This window comes from Adelges cooleyi, unplaced genomic scaffold, assembly GCF_023614345.1.
Source record: "Adelges cooleyi isolate 19-005CV unplaced genomic scaffold, UGA_ACOO_1.1 ACOO_flye_CR_arks_rails_tigmint_CR_PRNA_30, whole genome shotgun sequence".
In the NCBI taxonomy this organism is placed as follows: domain Eukaryota; kingdom Metazoa; phylum Arthropoda; class Insecta; order Hemiptera; family Adelgidae; genus Adelges; species Adelges cooleyi.
The window spans coordinates 17151962-17172773 of record NW_026095971.1 but is presented as its reverse complement, the minus strand read 5'-3'; the positions used below and the strand labels follow the sequence as shown (position 1 = coordinate 17172773).

The following is a 20812-nucleotide window of genomic DNA, read 5'->3' as shown; positions in this document are numbered from 1 at the left end:
ACCATTTTTGCCTACCGATATCCAAATAACAAATTCCAATTTTCAATTTTATCAACTAGAAATATGTAAACAAGGGGCTCTTTGATAAGAAAAGTCGGCCATTTTCCCGACATCCATGTTCGATGCTGTCGTTATAGAAAGTCGGCTATCTAGTTGCAATATATAACTATGGTATCATTATTGATAATAGGGAACAGTTCTTTGATAGTTTTTATACTCTTTGGACACGAAGACACCGCAGTTATCTGTCGGATCGTAATCAAGTAACCAGTAACCGCAAGCCTAGTTCACTTTTGAATTTTGAAAAAAATGATCTTCGAATTATTGACAATCATATTCTTCAATTTTTTCGCGCTCTTGAAAATTATTTACCGTCAAAGTTGAATTGCGACTCCGTTTTTACAAATTATTAACAGAAGCAATACGTGAGTATTTATATTTAACATTGTGGACTGGTTTGCCTATAGTGGTGCCGTACGTTTAGGGCGCTCATTTCTTATTTTGTTTTTGTTATCGAGTGCATACGTATCGGGCGAACACGATTGGTCGGTAGTAAAAATGTTTTAAAAATCAAATATGGTGTTACAACGCTTCAAAAACGCGCAATTTTCTTTGAAGCTATCCCGTCAAATATGGTCTTTATGCTTGAAAATGGTTTTAGGGTGTCGCCGAGCTGGATGTGCACAAACGTCACCTACAAACTAAACTGCTCCCGCTCGGGGCGTGCCCAACTTCGGTAAAGACAGTCAACAAATTTCCACCGTCATCATCTAGTCGCCAGAGAAGGATTCCCACTTAAGCTAATCCGACGATAGGATGTCGAACACAGGTGTGAACTTAAATACTTTGATTGTATTCAGATTTTTTGAATTTTTCAGATTGATACCCCAGTATTCCTAGTATTGAGTCCTTACAATTATTGATAATGGAGATTGCTTTAACCCTCAGAATTTAAATTACTATCCAAAACAACCCCAAACAGCTAATTGCCTAATAAATAAAACTAACAATAAATTATTGAGTTTTGAAAGCATCCTACATCATTGCATTGAACATTACTTAGATACTATTTTATAATTTAATATAGATTTTTGAAGGGATTTGGACTATTATTTTAAAACCTTAATATATATCCTATCTAACATTACCCATGTTAGAACGCTTAAGAAACAAAATGATACTTACATTTTTTTCAATCTTTGTGACATAGACGATTAAGCATTCATTTTGGTCTCTAGTTAGTTTCATAATCCTACATCATTTTTTTATAATTTTATCTTTGCAAGTTTCAAAGGTATTCGGAGGAAAGAAGCTATAGAAAATGGATGACATGAAAATATTAAGAAAAGGCTAAATTGGTACTAGAATATCTTGCTCTGTTTTAACTATGTTACATCTCTTTTCTTTATATTTGTATAGAAATATTATATCTCATGGTCCTTAAAACATTGTTCTTTACTGAAATATTATTTGTATACAATATTGAGTGTAATGTATCAGTTGTTTAGAAGCTTGTTTATAATTTGTTCTCATAATATGAGACAACTGTAAGAATTGCTTTGATCTCAATGTAACAAATTTTAAACTGATGATGTAAGTTTAAATAATTTATAGTAGAAAAAGACATAAAAATGAGAAATGAGTCTTAACACAACTACATTAATTTAATGATTAATCATAACTTTATCAGAGACTTGAATAGAAGTGTGAATTTTCATTTGCTTTATTTAAAGAATAGGGACTTTTTAATAATACATGGTTAATCCGGGCTGGATCCAACCTATAAAAACAGAGGGGGCATTTATATATTTTTTGGAATACATAGGAGATATAGGAGGAAGCTAATAATATATAGCTAATCTCACTCTATTGCCATTTCACCACTAGATTCACTCCCCTATGTTTAATAATATGTCTTCAGTTTAATATAATCCTCGCGTCAAATATCTTCATTTCTTTTTAGAATAAACAAAATTAATTATAAAAACATCTCCAGTAATACTAAACTTATGTTTTTCTTCATTCATAAATTTGTATAATATCATATTATTTATATATCTTCTTAACAGTAAACTTCATACCTATTAGCTGTGTAATTTAATTTTTATTAAACTTATCAAGATTAAAAATATGTATTTAATTTTATATTTTGTTCCTTGTAGATTTTGATAGTCAAGACTTGGGTGGCTCAAGTGTGCTAGATAGTGACTACTTGACCATGTTAAGTTCATCAGACAAGCTAATGTCTGGAGAATTTGAAGCTCTTGAACGACTCCAAGCAGAATTAGATTTGTTTGATGATCCTAATCGGCCTGAAGAAATAGTTGAACAAATGGCTGTAGAAAATCATTTAGATTTAATAGAAGAAGAAGTTTGTAGCGATACAGGCGATACTGTAAGTGACACTGAATCTACATCAAAAACCAAAGAGTCTGAATCAGAAATTATAACGTCAACTCAGCCACAGGTCATTGAGTGTCAGACTGTTGATGAACATAAGTCAGAATCTTCTAAGCTCTTGCAGGAAAATATAATTGTTACACTTAAGCAACCTGAAGTTGTAACTGTTCAAAGTGCTACTAAAAGAAGTGCGCCAACCTTACCCACAGATCAGCAGTCAAAAAAACCAGTAATATTAATTTAAATATAACCAATTATAACTATGCCTAAATACCTAATATTATAGTTTTTTTTTATTTAGTTACTTACTAAGGTTATGGTTAACACAGTACCAAGTTTGAGTACTGGAAAAGGAGCACAACAAATCTTATTGAATGTTCCAATTGGTCAACGTCCACAACTGGGTACAACTAGAACTATAACACTGACCCAAGCTCGTCAAATGGGTTTACTAACACCAGGATGTCGTTTACAGCCAGTTACTTCTAATTCAAACACATTGCAAAATAAGGTAATTTAGTTAACAACAAAAAGTCTTATTCAATATAATTTTGATTCCCAATTATAGAACATGGTCATAAATAAAATTTCGGGTACGTTAAAGAAAGGAACATCCACCATGAAATCTTCTGGGCCTACAAAAATATTACCAGCTCCAACTCTAATCACTGCTAAAAGTCCAGTACTGCAACAGCAAAAGATATTTATACGACAAGTGAGTTAAAGAAAGAAATCAGTTTGTTGAAATAATAAAAATTGTATTTATTATCTTAAGGGAGCTGTTTTTAAACAAGGAACTATAGTATCTACGAGTAATGGTAGTAATCAAGTTTTTCGATTACCCTCTGTCGTTGGTCAATCTTCACCTGTATCAACTATACAACACATTCGATTACCAACAGTTAATGCTACTACTGTTGGTGGTATACAACATGTCAGAGTGCCTAGCAACTCTGGAATACAGCAAGTGCTACCAAATAAACAAGTAATTACTTTATATGGTAATAAATGTATTAACGCTCATGAATAACATTTTAAAAATATGTAGGTGCAATACATTAGGCTTGTCCCAACTAGTGCCAGCAATTTGGCCTCTTCAACTGTATCGGTAGTGACAACTACTACTGTCTCTGCACCACCTAAACAACCACAGATTGTTACTGTATCTTCATCAACACATAAACCAAATATCAAAACAACACCTATTACAACTAAAACAACTGTAGCAAGCAATCAAGGGACTGTGGCCAACCACATAAAAGTATTTTCTGCTTCACCACATGTATGTAGATGTTTGGGTTTTATTTAAGTAAACATTTTAAAGAAAAACTTTATTTTTTTAAATTAAGACTGTTACATCTACTCAACAAAGACCTATATTGCCAGCAAATAAACCAAATTGTAGTTTACCATCAGAATCAAAAAAGTCAAATAATTTGGTTCTTTCTTCAACGAGCTCAATGAACACAAAACAGGTATAGAATTATAATACATACATATTATTATTTACAGTTATTATAATTTTTTATTTTTACATATTTCAGCCTTCGCCAAAACTAGTAATTAAAGAAGAAAATATTGAAGAAATAATTGTCACAAGAAAAGATGAAAACAAAGAATTAAATTTAACTCCATCATTACCAAAGATTGGAAGACCATCATCTTCTACACCATCCAACTTATCAGATCCTAAGCCCAAATTTGCCAATGATTTAAACAAAACTAAAAAACCTTGTAATTGCACCAGATCACAGTGTCTTAAATTGTAAATTAGAAACACTAAATTATACATAATATGTATTGCATTTTTAATATTATTCTTCATATTCTAGGTATTGTGATTGTTTTGCGAATGGTGAATTTTGTTATCAGTGTAACTGCAATTCATGTTTTAATAATATGGAACATGAAGAAGATCGACAACAAGCAATCCGTGCAGTATTGGATAGAAATCCAAATGCATTTCGACCAAAAATCAAAAGTTTTGTAGGTCAAGCTGAAAGGCAACATACTAAGGGATGTAACTGCAAGAGATCTGGATGTCTAAAAAATTATTGTGAATGTTTTGAAGCGCGTATAGCTTGCTCACAAAACTGTAAATGCGTTGGATGTCGTAACATGGATGACGATTCAAATAGTCCGCCATTTGGAGATTCTGGATCATTAAGTGTGGAACATTTAAAAACTAGAACAAAATCAGCCAATTTTGTTACATCCTTTGGAAGTATGCAGGCTGTCAATACTATTCCAAGGTAAAATTTTAATATTAAATATACATAAAATTAGTTAAATTTTCTGTTCGTTCATTAAACAATTGTATAGGTTTGATTTAATACACCAACATCATTTAAAATTTTCAGTCAGCCATTCAAATTTTTTACAAATGATGTGGTTCAAGCTACTTGCCGTTGCCTTTTAGCTAGAGGCATGGAAGCTAAAAAATTAAACACTGGAGCTGAAGAATGTCAGCGTATAATTATTGAAGAATTTGGACAGTGCCTTGTTAAAATTATGGATCTTGCATCTGAGAAATCTTTTTTATAGTAATTTAAATCATTATTTTTAGAAGTTTTATAAGTATAAATATAATTGACATAATTTTTATTTTTGTTTGTATATAATTTGTTCACTTTATCTTTCATCATGCTATATTTTGTTTTGTGTAAATTTGAGTGTACATTATTTTTATTGTGTGTGTGTGTGTGTGTAAGATTAATTATGTTTTTATTTTCAAATTTTATTGACTCGTGTGCGTTTTATTTAATTTTAAACATATATATTTCATGATTTAATTTATTACGAAATGTAATATAAAAATATACAATATTTAAAGACTAGTTCACGGGTTTTTTGTCTCTAGCTAATAATTTCCTAGCCTTGTCTTTTACATTCCCATCTCTGAACATTTCAATTTCTGGTTTAACGCGGAATGATTCTAGGAATTCCTTAGTCTTCTTAGCTTTACGTTGAATCTTATTGTTGGCATATTTATCTTTTTTGCCTTCTCTTGCTAATTGCCTTGTCTGCATGAGAAAAAAAAATCAAATTAGTTAGAGCATATGATTATAATTGCTTTAACTTATTAACTGCCATGGGTAGTACAGGCAATCCCAGTTCATTTATTTATCTTAAGCCATGGTGATGCCGGCACTACCCATAGCAGTTAATGTGTTAAACAAAAACAATACTTTGGCTGGTGTAACATATAATGGATTTTCCCAAAGAGTTTCACCACAGAAACTGCCTTTGAAGATACGGATTGGTTGTAGTACAAAGCGTGGTCCTGAAAGAAAAAATTATTATAATATTAACTGAAAAATTTTACTTTATCTGTGAAATTTATGATAGTGACTAACTAGTACTATTATATTATAAAAGACTAAAATTCATTATTTATCAAAAGGGCATCAGTAGATAGTTATATTTTACAAAACAATAAAAGAAATGCTAACTACTAGACTTAACATATCAGCTATTCAATTTTTGTGAATTTCTTATGAATTAATACTGTACCTATGTTATTCATTTTTTTAAAAAAATTTTGTAACTTAATGATAGCCTACAGTTACTCTTGTACAGTCTTGTAGTGAATATAGAAACTATGAGCTATGTAGATTGGCTAAATACATTATTATTGAAGAAATAATTAACAAAGAAAGAATTACCTCATCCTTATTAGTCATATGTGCAGAAAATTATTAAAGGGAAACAACAAGCGATATTTAATAAAAATAATTATTCAACAACCGATTTCTATATCAACTTGTTGGGGAACTGGAGGTAATACTTTACGTATACATTTATTTTTCTGTTTAAATTCTGGAAATTTTTTAAATAAAAATGAGCTAATAAAAAAATGTTCAGTACTATTTGATTCTGTTTTTTTTTTCATTACGTCAGATTTTTTTCTGACAAAAATATTGTTCAATACCTTGCATATATTTTGACGCCTAAAATCTAACTAACAAAAATAAACTAGATATCGTTACATACTCATTGATCAATAATTTATCCCAATTTAATGTTATCCCAAAACAACAGGTTTTCAGTTTCAACATTGAAAAGTTGAAATAAATATAATTTAATAATTATTTTTAAATTTACTGACAATAAATTCTAAATACCCATTGTTTAATAATATTTACCAAATGAAAATAAATTAGATAAAATAATATTCTTACCAATTTCGGCTATAGCACCATTATCATCTAAAATTTGATAATTCCTAAACCAAATTCTGTTATCCAAAACCGAAAAGTTCAGAACATTATCGACAAATGGTTGACTTTTAGGATGTTGGTTAGGTACCCCAAATATTTGGATAAATAATTCCCTTAATAATGAATACTGTGGGTGTTCGTCAAAAGATTTTTCAAATGATAAAATTGGTCGAGATCCTTTTAGACAATTTCCAGTCAATTTCAACTCTGCACTTGTGTAAACTAAATAATAAAAAGTAATTGTAAATAATGTGTCAAATAGAGCATATAGACTTTTAATAACTTACTACTTTCTACATGAAACTTTGCACTAGGTCCTTCTGGTATATTCGCAAACCACATATACAAATCTCTCTGAAGTCTTCCATCAAATAAAATGCATTTATTGCAATGTGCCATTTTACACATCTAAAAGCGTATTGAACAAGTTTAAGGATATAAAATGGTTAAATTTATATAAAACATATAATTAACCTACCTCATTGACTACAAATAAGTTTTCTTTTTTCTCCATTTTAAAAGCAGACTTTGAATGCGGTAACATTTTGATAAAATCTTTCATTAAATGACGGTGTTGAAAACTTATACCACGGGTAGCAAATACTAATACTCGTTCCCTATTGATCCATTTTGTCTAAAAATAATAAATCAAATAAATATTAAAATATAAAACATAACTATTATTAAAAAAATTTGTATTATTATGTTTATAAACAGAAATCTATTAAATCCCTAAGATACTTTGTAATGAAATAAAAACTTTTTCAGAGATAGTGGATCATATGATAGTGCCAAATATGGAGTATTCTTCGTTCCAACAGAGAACATACCGATTTTGCGCATCACTACTGACAATCACCGTTCGAGCTACAAATCTAACCGAAGCACGTCATAGTGGGAGGTGCTTGGCGGGAAATGCAAGCCGCCAAACGTAAACAAATCACCGCCCAGTAGGTATGTTCTCTTTTGGAACGCAGAATAGTATGCATTATAATAAATTTGATAAAATATTACTATGTAGCAGAATGAAGCAACTGGATGTGATTAATTACACATTTTTGAGGCATGACTGCTCTAAAATAACGTCGTCCAAGCACTGATTTTTTTAAAAAATTTTAATAATAACACAATTTTATTTTAATATAATTTATGCTGCACACTGTAAACATGATTTTTTAATTATATTTTATTAGCAGGTTGGAGAAATGGTTTTTGTGACAGAGTTGGACATTATTTAGATAATTTTTTATCTGAAAAATTATTTAAATAATTTTTTTATTCAAATACCCATTGACTACTATTTTTATTCAAAGAATTTATTCAAATGACTGTCGAATCTTTTTTTTTTAAACAAAACATCTTAGATTTGGTCGATTAAGAGGTTATCCAATAAAATAAGTTATTATTCGTTATTCGAAGAAGAAAAAATGCCCTGCTCTGCTTGTAGGTAATATTTTGACTAATATATACAATTTAAATATAGATATTTTATGTTTTCAAACAATCTTTTAATCTTATTAGGTAGGTCAAAGAATAGCTTTTATACACTAACCTACGCATCTCAAAATAGTTGCACTTTTGTTAGGGTTTTATCGACAGAATTATACAATCCAACCAATATGCAGAAAAAAAACTAGGAAATTATAATTTATTTTTTGTATGTATCTTAAGGCGTAGTTTTAACGTTGTATCTGCAAATTTTAATAAATATACAAACCTTAACTCTATGAATATACGTATAGTTTAAAAAATAAAATTATAGTTTAAAAAAATGTTTAATTGAATAATATTTTTAAAAAATAAATTACTTTTTTGATGACTGGCTCGTCTGATCTTCGAACTAGAGGCAAGACTACTTTAGGCTCCTCTTCTTGAATCTCCTCAGTTTTTTGTTTCCTTTTTAAACTTTTCTTTGCCATTTTCTAAATAATAATAATAGGTAGAATAAATAATTGTAACAATAAAATATTTAAAAAGTAATAACAATTATAACATACATAGTTAGTCAAAAAATTAAAGAGAAATGTCAATTATATTATGTTTGAATTGTTAATAGTAAACAATAAGTTACAACCCTCTTGTAGGTATATTCGACAGTCAACACTAACAAACAAGTTACAATTTAATATTTATAGTCAACACGTGCTTGATATCGAATATAATATTATTATGGACACCCGACACAGGCGTTCGGCGGAAAATGTGTTTACTGATAAAGGCAACGTAAAAAATGATAACCAGGTGCCAACATAACGAAAATGAATAAGAGTACTGGAAACAGCACAGGCGTCTAGCGGCAAGAAAATTGTTTCTGAATTCTGATACGGTACGGCCATAATCCATAGTTTTGCTCTATGCCCTATGGAATATAGACATATAGTCCATCCATACTCCATACGATTTGTATTATTACACCCTGACTATGAAGTCCATAGTCAGGGTGTAGGGTAGTAACTAATAAACTCTTGCTCGTACTTTATTCGGCTTCATCACACAAATATTCTAGGTTGCAGGTTACAGATTTACATTATGTAGCACATGCTACAAACTAATATATATATATATTTATGCAAATTTAACTTATTTCATTTAACTGATAAGAAGTATGCTATCGTCGTAATTATAATTTATATTGCTGCAAGACGCCTTTGTAACCTACAGTAATAGCCAATGTCTCGCATTCGCTACTAATAATAATATAATGATGATGATTACTTATTAATATTAATACTATATTCTCCTTCTAGCTCCTGACAAATCCAGTACGTCGATACATAATTATTCTTAGACATTGTTTGGCAAGTTGTATATTTAAAAAATGTACGTAATGTGGATTATTTCATGACAGAATCAACAACAAATATTTTTTAATTTGGTCCTTTATGCATTAGGCATACATTTATTAAGTTGTATTCCATAAACAAATAATATTCATTATTGCTGTTAATTTTTTATTTACAGCCGATTAATATAGGTATCCAACGTAAAATTTTACAAAAAAATATTAAAAGAACCAACCTAATAAATACCTCAGAGTGTAGGTGTGTAACCAATTAAAATGGACCCCACAACAATAACTAAGCCTTTATAGTAGACGTTTAAGATGGGCAAATAACATAAAACCTGTACCTAAAAAACAAATTGAAATAGATAAAACATTTGTAAGTTACATAATATAATAATAGGCCCTTCATTAAATAATTTGGACCCTTTTCAAACGACTTTATGAGTTCTTTCTAGAAGCCACAGGATATGCAGCACAGCCATACTGGCAGGTTATAATAGTTAACTACTTTAAAATTAGTAAATTGAACTTAGGATAATAATATTGCTAACCGGTAAACCAATATTTTAAATATTTTTTTAAAACGATGTAAAGGTGTTTTGACGTGAAATTTAATGTTGTAACTGAAATATTTTTTGTTTTGATAGTAAATAGCTATAAATTTGATACTTAGAGGGGCGGATCATGTTTTAGATGACAAGTAAAATTTTAATATAGTTACATAATAACTTAATAAGACAAAACAAATTATCTGCTGATAATCCTTTCAAAATCTGTTGAATATAAATCCAATATATAATTATACGATGTCCAATATATATATATATATATATATCTTACATACTAATTGATTTTGAAATAAAATGTTCACAGACCAATAATTTAGCATGATTTCTATAAAAAAAAAAAAAAAAATAAGGATTAAAATTAAAAAGGAACAGCTGCCATGAATAATGTAACGATACTCTGAACAGTATACAGACTATAGCTGCCACTTGCCAGGAATATTAAATATTAGGTAATATTATTAAGTTTATATTAATCAATAGTATTATGAATGCTTTAAGCTCTCATGGATTGAAAATTATCCACATAATATTAAATATTGTAATAATTAATGGCATAACAATTTTTAGTTTTGGGTAAATTATTTATGATGATTCAAAAAACTACTTGTATTTTAATTCTTTAGGTAAAAATATGAATACTATGAGTTTCGAAAATTCAGCTACCTAAGTGGATTGTGGGCTGCGGACAACCAGTGAAAAAGCGGTCTTGTCTGTTATTAGTTATTACCGACTTAACAAGTTTTTACACAGGGTTCGAAGTTCAAACAAATTGGTAACGCATTTTGGAATTATTTCTACTATGTCCGATGCAAAACGACGTACCTACTGAAAGCCTTATCACTTATCCGGGACACGTCATACATCAGCAGTACATTTTATTATCTGTACATTACACAACTAAGTCAAAGGCGAAGTCTCCGGAAATCCAAGATTAATACTTGGCGTGCAGTCCGCACGATTTGTATACATGCAGTTATTTAAATAATGAATACGATATCAACGATTGATCAAACGCGGTAGTTCTCTAGATGTTAACTTCCGCCATCGGCTGAGAATCGCTAGAACGCGTGAATCTGAATAATAAATAATAATTTTTGTGGTTGTTGTATCGACTTTTTACATCAGTATCGGATGAATTTGCGATGATGTTGTACAATACCATCAGACCACTGATCACAAGATGGTTGGTAATTCCATTGGTTACCATTCTCGCGCGTATCCTTTATCAGTCATAAATGTCCACAGTCCACGAACCACGCTAGTCGCTATCAGCTGCTGTACAAAATACCGCGAGCGGCGAGTCCCATTTTATATTATAATTGCAGCTTTAAAATACGCATAGCTGATCGCTATGCGTATATGACGTTAATGTAATACAGGCCTATGTGGGACAGTACAGTTATTGACGTGGATGAAACAGACGACAATAATAATAAATTATAAATGGTGTACGTCGTTAAATTGTTTTTTGTGGCGTTTCGCCGTTTGCGTTTGCCACGGCGGTCGTCGAGGCCGAGGAGGAAGCGATATAATATGTAGATAGAGGGGGTGGCAAGCTAGAGAGGGGAAAAAGGTTAACAATCTGCCAACCCGCGGCGTTTATGCTTGTGCGTGTACACGCCGTGCCGCTGCTGCTGGTCAATATGTGCAAACGTTCTGTGCCTTTGCGGCAAGTGGTTCCCAAAAACTACGGCTGAAGGACGCGCTCGACAAACCCGACTTGCGACAAAAACGCTCCAAAACACAATACGATATTATGTCAAATAAGTCTTGTCGGTAGACAATACTAACATGTTAATACATGCAAGACATATGGAATGTTGGGTGTAGGCTTACAGTATAAACGTTAGTAATCTTTGGTCACTTTTTCGTGTCGGTGAAGACGCCGGAAACTGATAGTCTTTGCATCAGAACACATAGATGGGTGGCAGTCGTCCGCGGGTGTTGGAAATTAGAATGGCATCGGGGGGCGCTCGCGCTTAAGTCCAGACCGCGGCCGTTTGGTGGTAATGACTACTGACTTGACGGCGTCAACGTTGGCAGCAGTGGCCGCGCCGATAGCATTACAGAATACGGCCGTACGAGTATTATACCATTGGCGATCATGCGTATTTTCGTTCACTGAAGAACATCACCGTCTTCGTCTTCACCCGCCGCCGCCAGCCGCATCGCCCGCCGAATGTCGCTGGTCGAATTGGTCTTTAGCAGCGACAGTGCCGCCGCCCGTTCGCGTACCCCGTTATCGCTGTCGCTCGGTGACGATTTTTGTCACTTATATTACGATTCAGTTTCGTAGTGGTGTGCCTTAGCACGGGTTTTCCGTTATAGGAAATCTTGCTGCACAACTGGAATGTCTTATTGAATTTCAGGTAAAGATACCTCAAATTATTGTAATTTTTTCTTGTCATTAATCGGGGTATCTAAGGTACCTAACTTCTGCACTTGAGTACCTCAGTTGCCTACTTCACCAGCTTACCAAACAGTTGCTTTAAAACAACACTCCAATAGTTATTTTACCGTAGGCACACACTCCGATACTCAACACTTATCACACAGAATGTCTGAAGTTTGATAATGTATTCTTCTTGATTTTGTGGGTTTATTTTTTTTTTGTCTTATTTCAAATAACACTTTATAACTTACTAATTACACAATAGGTTTTTCTCATAAAACATCTTTTTCGTAATCTAATGATTGTTAAGGTCTCCGGACTCCGTTGATTGTCGTTTGGGTAATCCTGTTGATAATATACAATTTGTTTGAAATTACAACACTTGTATTTTAGAATAAGTATACCGTAGGATCTGTAAATATAGATTTCAATAACTAATTAAAATCCTCTGCGTAATGCATTTAAAAGAGTGCCAAATCGTTAATTTAAATTTAGTTCATATTTTTGTTTTATTGCGGTTTTTTCTCACCCATAGTTTAAACATAGACGGTTTTAAGAAAAATTGAATTTTATGTATATATAAGATTGATTATTATTCAGAACTGATTAAAACGTTTACGAAATGGGGCCTAAGAATAGTCTTGTATTGCAATTTGCAATTATTGAAAAAGTATATTTTATTAGGATACACACAAATAATATACTTTTGAATCTCTGCCTACTAAATTAATATCTGATAATATTTAGTATAATTGTTATGTTATCTAAGTTGCTCCATTTTATGTCAGTACAACTCTGTGGAAAATTTCAATGAACAAACAATTAAATACGCCTAAATAACAAGTCTTTTAATTATGATAGGTTTGTACCAGTATTTAACTAATTATTTTCTTGATTTTCAGAGAACATTTACTCTGATAAATGTTAGATATGAATCAGTTAAAAGATGGAAAAAACGGTCGACCTGACATTCAAGAAATCTTGGCTAGAATGAAAACTCGTTTTATCAATGAAGCAGATTCTGATAATGAAGAATACGGAGACGAAGATGAATTTGGAACGACAAATGTTGTTAATAATGACATTAAAGATATAGAAGTTGAAAAAAGTCCAGATGATGAAATTGCTGAACTTATGCTCAAGCTAAATGGCCAGGTAGATGAAGAACTGGTAGCTAGTATAAGATCTCGGAAAAAAATGTACGAAACTCAGCCTGAGGCAGACAGTACATCATCAACAACACCCGATATAAAAGTAGAACCAGAACAACCTGAACTCAAACCAAGAATAATTCTTACTTTGAGAACAAATGAAAATAAGCCGGATTCATACGTAAGCTCAAGTAATCTTACAGATTATAGCGTGGAGAGTTCTGTGAAAAAACCAAAATCAAACAATGCTACTGTTGAAACTGTTGTACCACTTAAAAGATCTTCAAGAAGGTCTACTGATAGCAGTCAATCTGTTTTAAAATCGGCTATTGCTCGAAAAGAAAAAACATTTAATATTGATACAAATTCCAAAAAAAAGTTACCTACAAAAATTAAAAAAGAACCAGCCGATGTGGTTGAAGATCCTACTCCTATTAAAATAGAACCAATCGAAGATAATTTAGCTATTGAAGATTCAAAAGTCAAAGAAAATTTCCCAGACCAAAGAAAAAGAAAGAAAAAGTTGTTTAGGGGAGGGAGGTATAATATATTTAAAAAAAAATCTCAAAAAGATCGTCAAAGGACTATTAAAAAAGCTCTGGGTAATACCATGAACTCTGATACAGCTTCTTTTGATACATCTGAAACATACTCTGATAGACATTCTATATCAGGTATACACATAAACATTCCACTATTACTAAAATACTTCTTATGATTATTTTTTAACAAGTTAATGGTCTTTTTTAGTTTGTAGCGATTTCGGTACAGTATCCAATGATAGAATTTATCAGGATGATGTGGATAGTAGTACACTCTCAAATGTTGACATAGAAGGTAAAACTAACATTTTAAATTTTTTGAATATATTGTAATATCATTTTAAGCAGATTTAGTCATACACATGTCTGCATATGGGTATATTTTTATTTAAAAAGTTGTTTATTATGTTGCAGATAATAAAACAAATGTCTTTAATCAAATTGCACGAGATCATAATAAGTTTTGTTTATGTGATAAACATGTACAAGTTGTAGTGATTGATGAAGGTAAAATGTTATGTGAAGCTGAAGACTGCGTTGATGGTAGACTAATAGCTTGTACAAGTTTAGCTTGCCATCTCGACGAATTAGGACACATGCCCATGTTAAGAGCTCATGTTGCATTGCCTTTTGTAACTTTATGTATACATCACATGAAACGATTTATTTTACATCATAGTTGTCCACGTTGTGGAAGGTTTTGTTCAGAGGTAAGTCTTAGGCAGAGTTATAAAATGCTAAAATCCCAAAAATTAACGTTTGAAATAATTATATACATCAATAACAAAGTATTCTAATCTAATCTCATTATTTCCCATTCCAATTTTATCCAGGGTATATTTATGGTGTGTAACAATGGGCACTTTTTTCATATCGGTTGTTACCTTAAAGACCAAGGATGTCTCCATTGCGGATCCTCTGAAGTACACGAATTAGAACTACGCAAGTTTGTTGTTAACAAATTGAAAAACAAGCACAGACGCACTACACCAAACTGTATATCTGTTCAAGTTGGGCGACAAAAATTGACTACAGAAAATTGTCCTCCGGAAATAAACTCTTATGAATTAACTAAATATTTACAAGGACTTCAGGAAGAAATGTATGATTCTAGCCGAATCATGTGAGTATAATATTAAGTCAACATTTTTATTTAATAGCTTATAATGATAATACAAGTTGGCGTATAAGATATTATATGAATACAAATTTAGTTAAATTTAACAATGAATACAACTATTAAAGTCTTTTCTTTTACTCAAAATAAATATAATATTATAAAAAGATATAACATGATTTTTATATTGTCAATTGTACTTCTTGATTAGGTATCCAATTCAAAGACTTTATCAAGCATGTGAATTTAATGATATAGAAAAAGTATTATCAATATTGGGTAAATATAATTTCTTACAATTATTCAAAAACTAGTTAAAATTTGTATAAAACATATTTTGACGTGTCGTACAAAAAGTAGCACCATTCAAGTTCTAGCGAAAACTAACACCATTCGAGGCTTTTTACAAAAAGTAGCACCACTCGCGAATTTCTTACGAAAACTAGCATTGTTGGCACCAATGGCACCAATAGCACGAATGGTGCTAGTCTTCGTAAGAACTCACAAACGTTGCTACTTTTCGTTTGAGGCGTCGATTTTATGACTAGAAATCTAAAAACATTTGTTTTTCATCATTTTAGGCGCAGGTGGTAATTCTTCTTATCAGTTTAAAGATCATAATAATCGAACTGCATTACATGTTGCAAGCATGTACGGTAATCCAATGCTTGTATATATATTATTACAAGCTGGCAATGATCCAAATCATACTGATGATAAAATGAAGACCCCCGTAAGACTAGCTGCTAAGTTCGGTCACATAAATGTTCTTCAATTACTTCTGAAACATAAGGGTGCTCCTGAAATTAAAGTATAGTATACAATGTATGAAACAAAACTAGTCTACCGGACAACCTTTTTTTTAGAAAACAATATTTTTTATTTTAAAATACATGTATTTTCCAACTTTGTAATCTTAGATTTCTGATCTGTAAACCATATAGTGTGTATAAAAAAGTCATTGTGGCCCAACACAAAAAAATAACTAAAAGAAAAATTTGTTATTTTTGACTTTTGTCCAGTGTATAAGCAGTTTGTGAGTAAACTCAAATTTTTTGGTTTAGGCTACAGTAAAAATTTATGCCCGATTGTCAAATATTAGTTGCATAATCGTTTTGAACAAATTTTGAAGAAAAGAAAGTAGTTGTTCAGTAAATTAGATTTAAAGTTTATATTTAAACTATTATCATCATTATTAATCTATTTAATATGCATTTCATTTTTAAGGATTTTCAAGGCATGACATCCCTGCATTTAGCAGCTAAACACGGTCGATTGGAATGTTGCCGTTTGATAGTAGAGAAACATTCATCCATGATAAATTGGATAGACAATGGTGGATGGACTCCTCTCGTGTGGGCGTGTGAAAATAGCCACACTGATGTTGTCAAGTAATAATTTCATATGTTTTTATTATACTTACTCTTTAAGTTTTAGTTTCGATGCGAAACTGAGAAGGATTAAAATTACAATCAGGTTTTAGTATAAATACATATGTATATGTTTTTCAACAGATTCTTTTTAAGTTATCATCCCAATACGAGAATAGCTGATGATGAAAACAACGTGGCTTTACATTGGGCAGCTATTTCTGGATGTTTGGGTGTAGTGCAAGCCTTGGTTGAATATGATTCTGAAGTCAACATGGTCAACGATGCTGGTGATACTGCACTGTATGTGTAAAAATAATCGCTTTTTGCATATTAGCCTAACGTGTTTATATTTAATTCATTATTATTTTATAGTCATATAGCGACTCGAAAAAACGCCACAGACATAGTTTTGTTTCTTTTGGAGCAAGGAGCCATGGCCTATCATAGAAATAAAAGCAAGAAAAGACCTATAGATTACTGCCTACCAAATACCAAATGTTATAATTTATTAAAAAGCGTTCCACCAGAACAGCGTAAATCGATATCTGTTAAACCTCTTGCTAGTTCTAAGCGAACCGATTCAACTATGGAGACATTGCTTCAAAGCGCCAATGCGTATGTGAAAAAGACTCCTGTTATTGTATCAGAGTAAGTTAAATGTTTCTCTATTAAAATACTATTGACTATTGTTACGTTTTCTAATGAAAATTTGTTTTGCACATTTTAGAGATATAACGCATGGGTGCGAGGAAATCCCAATTAAATGTGTAAATGAAATTGATGACGAAGTACCAGTTGATTTCACTTATATTAAAGAAAATTGTTACGATGTTGGGAATTATGTCGATTCAGCTATGTCTCATATAGCTGTAAGTCACTGAATTTATTTATTAATATGAATTAAACATAATAGTATATGTAATAAATTGTACATATATTTTTAATAGAGCTGTATTTGTGAGGGAGCTTGTAATACAAACGCATGTAAATGCGTACAGGCTAATGGCGATTGTTTGTACGATGAAAACGGACGCCTAAATTCTGAATTTGATTATTTTAGTAAGTACACCTTTGAAAAATAAATAACAAGGTACTTATATTGTATGTTATCTACCACAAATTGATAAACAACATCAATGTAAATCATATATTGTGTCCAAATTCAGATAATGTATGTAACTCGTGATTGTTGGCTTAGCTTATACTACTAAATATGAAAACTGATTTGAGGACTGAATTTTTTTAATCTTTTTTCTGTGAATTGGTGATTTTGATGTTGACAAAGATGAATTCCTTTTAGAGGTTGTAGATATTATATGGGAACCATTGCAGTAAGATTATCGTAGTTGTACCCATATTTTGGTTTAACAATTTTATTTGACTTTAATTTTTTTTTTAATTGTCTAAAGGCATTTTTATTTAAACAATTAAAAAAAAATCTTAATTAATTTAAATCAACAGGAGTATTAATACATACATTTTTGAGCATACTATTCTAACGACGCGGCAGTACTAATAAACGAGTTCAATAATTGAATAATGTTGACCGATAGTGTGCGATTACAACAGCACCGTGTAAGATACCTTTGTATTGAAGGTCTACACACAACTGGCGTGTACAATTAAAAATCACAATTTTAATAAAGACATCACAATAAGAAATTTAAAATTAGCATAGATACAATTTTGACGGTTAATAGCATACAAGATGAATATCATTAAACAAAAATAATTTATGTTGGTTGTATACTATTGATATGTTCACTCAATAGATCCAAGTGTTATTTTGTACGAATGCAATTTACGTTGCAAATGCCATAAACAACGTTGTGGCAACAGAGTAATTCAAAAAGGGATCAAAGTGAAACTAGAGTTGTACAGACATAAAGGAATGGGATGGGGAGTTAGAGCACGACAACTAATACCCCGAGGAACTTTTGTGTGCGAGTAAGTAACATACAGTCATTAAGCCTTGAACGTAGTTAAGTACTAATTGTTCTATTTTAACTTCAAGGTATGTTGGGGAAATAATAACGGACCGTAAAGCTAACCGATTAAAAGAAGATTCTTATTTGTTTAACTTGGAAAATCCCGTAAGTACAATAGTCATTAAGCTATCACGTCATGACATAATGCATTATTGTTTGTTCTAGGGCGCTACTGAATTATACTGTATAGATGCCTTAAATTATAGCAACGTGGCTCGATTTATTAATCATTCTTGCGATCCCAATCTGATGTCAGTACGATCTTTTATCAACCACCACGATAAACGATTTCCCAGGATAGCATTTTTTGCCGTTCAAGACATCCCAGAGTCTGAACCGTTGAGGTAAATTCTCTAAATTTTGTCCATCATTACAATTTTGTAAACATATTGATGTTATTTATATTGTTGTAGTTATGATTATGGAACTGCGTTTTGGAAAGTCAAGTCAAAACTTTTTACATGCAAGTGTGGCAAATCCAACTGTTGTTTCTCGGAAGAGGCAATAAAAAACTTACAAATAGATTCAGACACCGAAGATATGGAATATGACGAAAGCAATGATTATGATTTAAGTGAAATGTCTGGCGATGACTCGTTAAGTCAAAATATGACTGGTTTAGTAGAATTTAATGACAGACAATTATCAGAACATAGTGGTTTGTTTGTAAGTTCATCTAGTAGTGGGCATTGGTCCAATATTACCAAAAACAGTGTTAACGATCCCAACGATCTTGCTGAAACACATAAAAATGGATTAATACAGCTAACTAAACAGAGTTTTGCTAAAATAGTAAAAAAAGAAGAAGATGCTCTAAAAACAACATCAAATAGGTTTTTGGAAGTAACCGATGGCCTGCAAAACAAATTCCTCGAATCGCAATTCAATCAAAATAAGTTACTGAACAGCAAAACGAGTACAGCTTTAGGTAAGAAAGTATTAATCACTAAGCTAAGACCTGCCATAAGAGACCCACGTATTAAGGATAATAATACAGAGTCTCAGATGTCGAGTAATGTCTTGACAACATGTGTGGTGAGGCCTCACACCTCAATAAAAGACCCTCCTGGTAGTATTAAAATTGTTCCAAAACAAATAATGCTCAATTCGAAGAGTATTGATTTTGGATATCAAAATGTGTTCAAAATATCATCCGTCATGTTGGGTAATAACAGCAGCAATAGCAGTAACAGTAGTAGCCGAAAAATTGTAGAAGAAACAAAACTCTGCGAAAAATATGTTGAAAACATTAAATCCAATGATGGTATTGGCCAGGAGTCCGAAACAGAATTGATTGCCATCAAACAAGATGAAGATGATTCTAATATGTCTGCTGTAATCGAGTATCCAGATGTAAACACTGGTATGGCTTTCGATTATGATGATGGTTACAATCCAGAACATTTTGATCATATTGAACAGGGCGAATGGACAACATCTGAGGCTTCTTCAGACGAACTTGTATAGTCCTTCGCAACAATATCACTAATTAATTTATCTTATTATTATTTATTTATTCTTGGGTAGGACTAATTTTGTAATTGTCCTCTGATCATTGAATGTTCAAAACCTTTTGCACAAAATTTATTACTTATTACTGGCAGTTTAATAATGTTTATTTTTGATCATTAAAGGGGTGTATTAATTTCTGACTGTACGTAAATGTTTTTTTTTTTTTAGAATAATGTACTGATTCAGTCAGCATGTAAAAATAATTAAACGTTATTAATTTGTTAATTACAATATTCTATATTCTATATTTGGCTATAAATAAGTAGCATTAAAATGTACAAATATTTCTATATGACTGAAAAACAATTTATGAAGTTGCTTATTTATGCAATATGGAAGAACTGCAACTCTAGTCATTTGTCTTCCTATTTCTAGTAAAAATTATTTGTAAAAAAAAAAATACAAATAAGTTATAATTTAACTTTAATTTGTATGTCTTTAGAATAACTGTTTTATAATAACTTGCCCTTAAATATTATAGTGTAAAATTAGTGTATATTATTATTTATTTTTTAATCAATTAGTGCGTTTTAAGGAAAAACTTATAGGTAAATCTATTCGTTTTCAAATTGTTGTTTTTTTTTATCATTGATTTGTTTGTTAAGAATTTTGTCTAATATACATTAATTACTTTCAAAAGTCTTTTATTTATGAAGTCAAATTTTTTCTTTTTTTCCAAAATGTCTGTGGACAATAGCAGAAGTCGAATTTTAAGAGCAATTCTGATATCTAACCTGAAATCCGATTTTTATAACTGCCACAC

At 31.2% G+C, this 20812-nt stretch overlaps 3 protein-coding genes across 4 annotated transcripts; 2 read left to right on the top strand and 1 right to left on the bottom strand.

Annotated features, from left to right (window-relative positions):
- Positions 1-300: 300 nt before the first annotated feature.
- LOC126838770 (protein lin-54 homolog) lies at positions 301-5166 on the top strand. 2 transcript variants are annotated; one of them, XM_050573459.1, is made up of 11 exons: positions 301-425; positions 662-829; positions 2163-2629; positions 2702-2911; positions 2969-3115; positions 3176-3385; positions 3449-3682; positions 3750-3875; positions 3945-4165; positions 4233-4652; positions 4761-5166. In XM_050573459.1, exons 2-11 carry the CDS (start codon positions 817-819, stop codon positions 4942-4944), a joined length of 2232 nt encoding a protein of 743 aa, XP_050429416.1. In that variant the 5' UTR covers positions 301-425; positions 662-816; the 3' UTR covers positions 4945-5166. The 2 variants fall into 2 exon arrangements, with proteins under 2 accessions (XP_050429416.1, XP_050429417.1); XM_050573460.1 differs by having other exon boundaries at positions 4723-4934.
- Positions 5136-8799, bottom strand: LOC126838771 (ribosome biogenesis protein BRX1 homolog). The gene is made up of 7 exons (XM_050573461.1): positions 8618-8799; positions 8429-8542; positions 7099-7254; positions 6908-7028; positions 6582-6842; positions 5589-5683; positions 5136-5423 (listed from the first exon to the last, which is right to left on the bottom strand). The coding sequence occupies exons 2-7, from the start codon at positions 8537-8539 to the stop codon at positions 5235-5237; spliced, it is 933 nt and encodes a 310-aa protein (XP_050429418.1). The 5' UTR covers positions 8540-8542; positions 8618-8799; the 3' UTR covers positions 5136-5234.
- A 3244-nt stretch (positions 8800-12043) lies between these two features.
- LOC126838722 (uncharacterized) lies at positions 12044-20519 on the top strand. Its single transcript, XM_050573377.1, has 16 exons — positions 12044-12343; positions 13269-14191; positions 14268-14354; positions 14474-14769; positions 14893-15182; positions 15388-15455; positions 15758-15987; positions 16404-16567; positions 16691-16849; positions 16922-17197; positions 17277-17418; positions 17497-17608; positions 18322-18496; positions 18564-18642; positions 18703-18881; positions 18951-20519. Exons 2-16 carry the CDS (start codon positions 13288-13290, stop codon positions 20002-20004), a joined length of 4215 nt encoding a protein of 1404 aa, XP_050429334.1. The 5' UTR covers positions 12044-12343; positions 13269-13287; the 3' UTR covers positions 20005-20519.
- Positions 20520-20812: the final 293 nt, after the last annotated feature.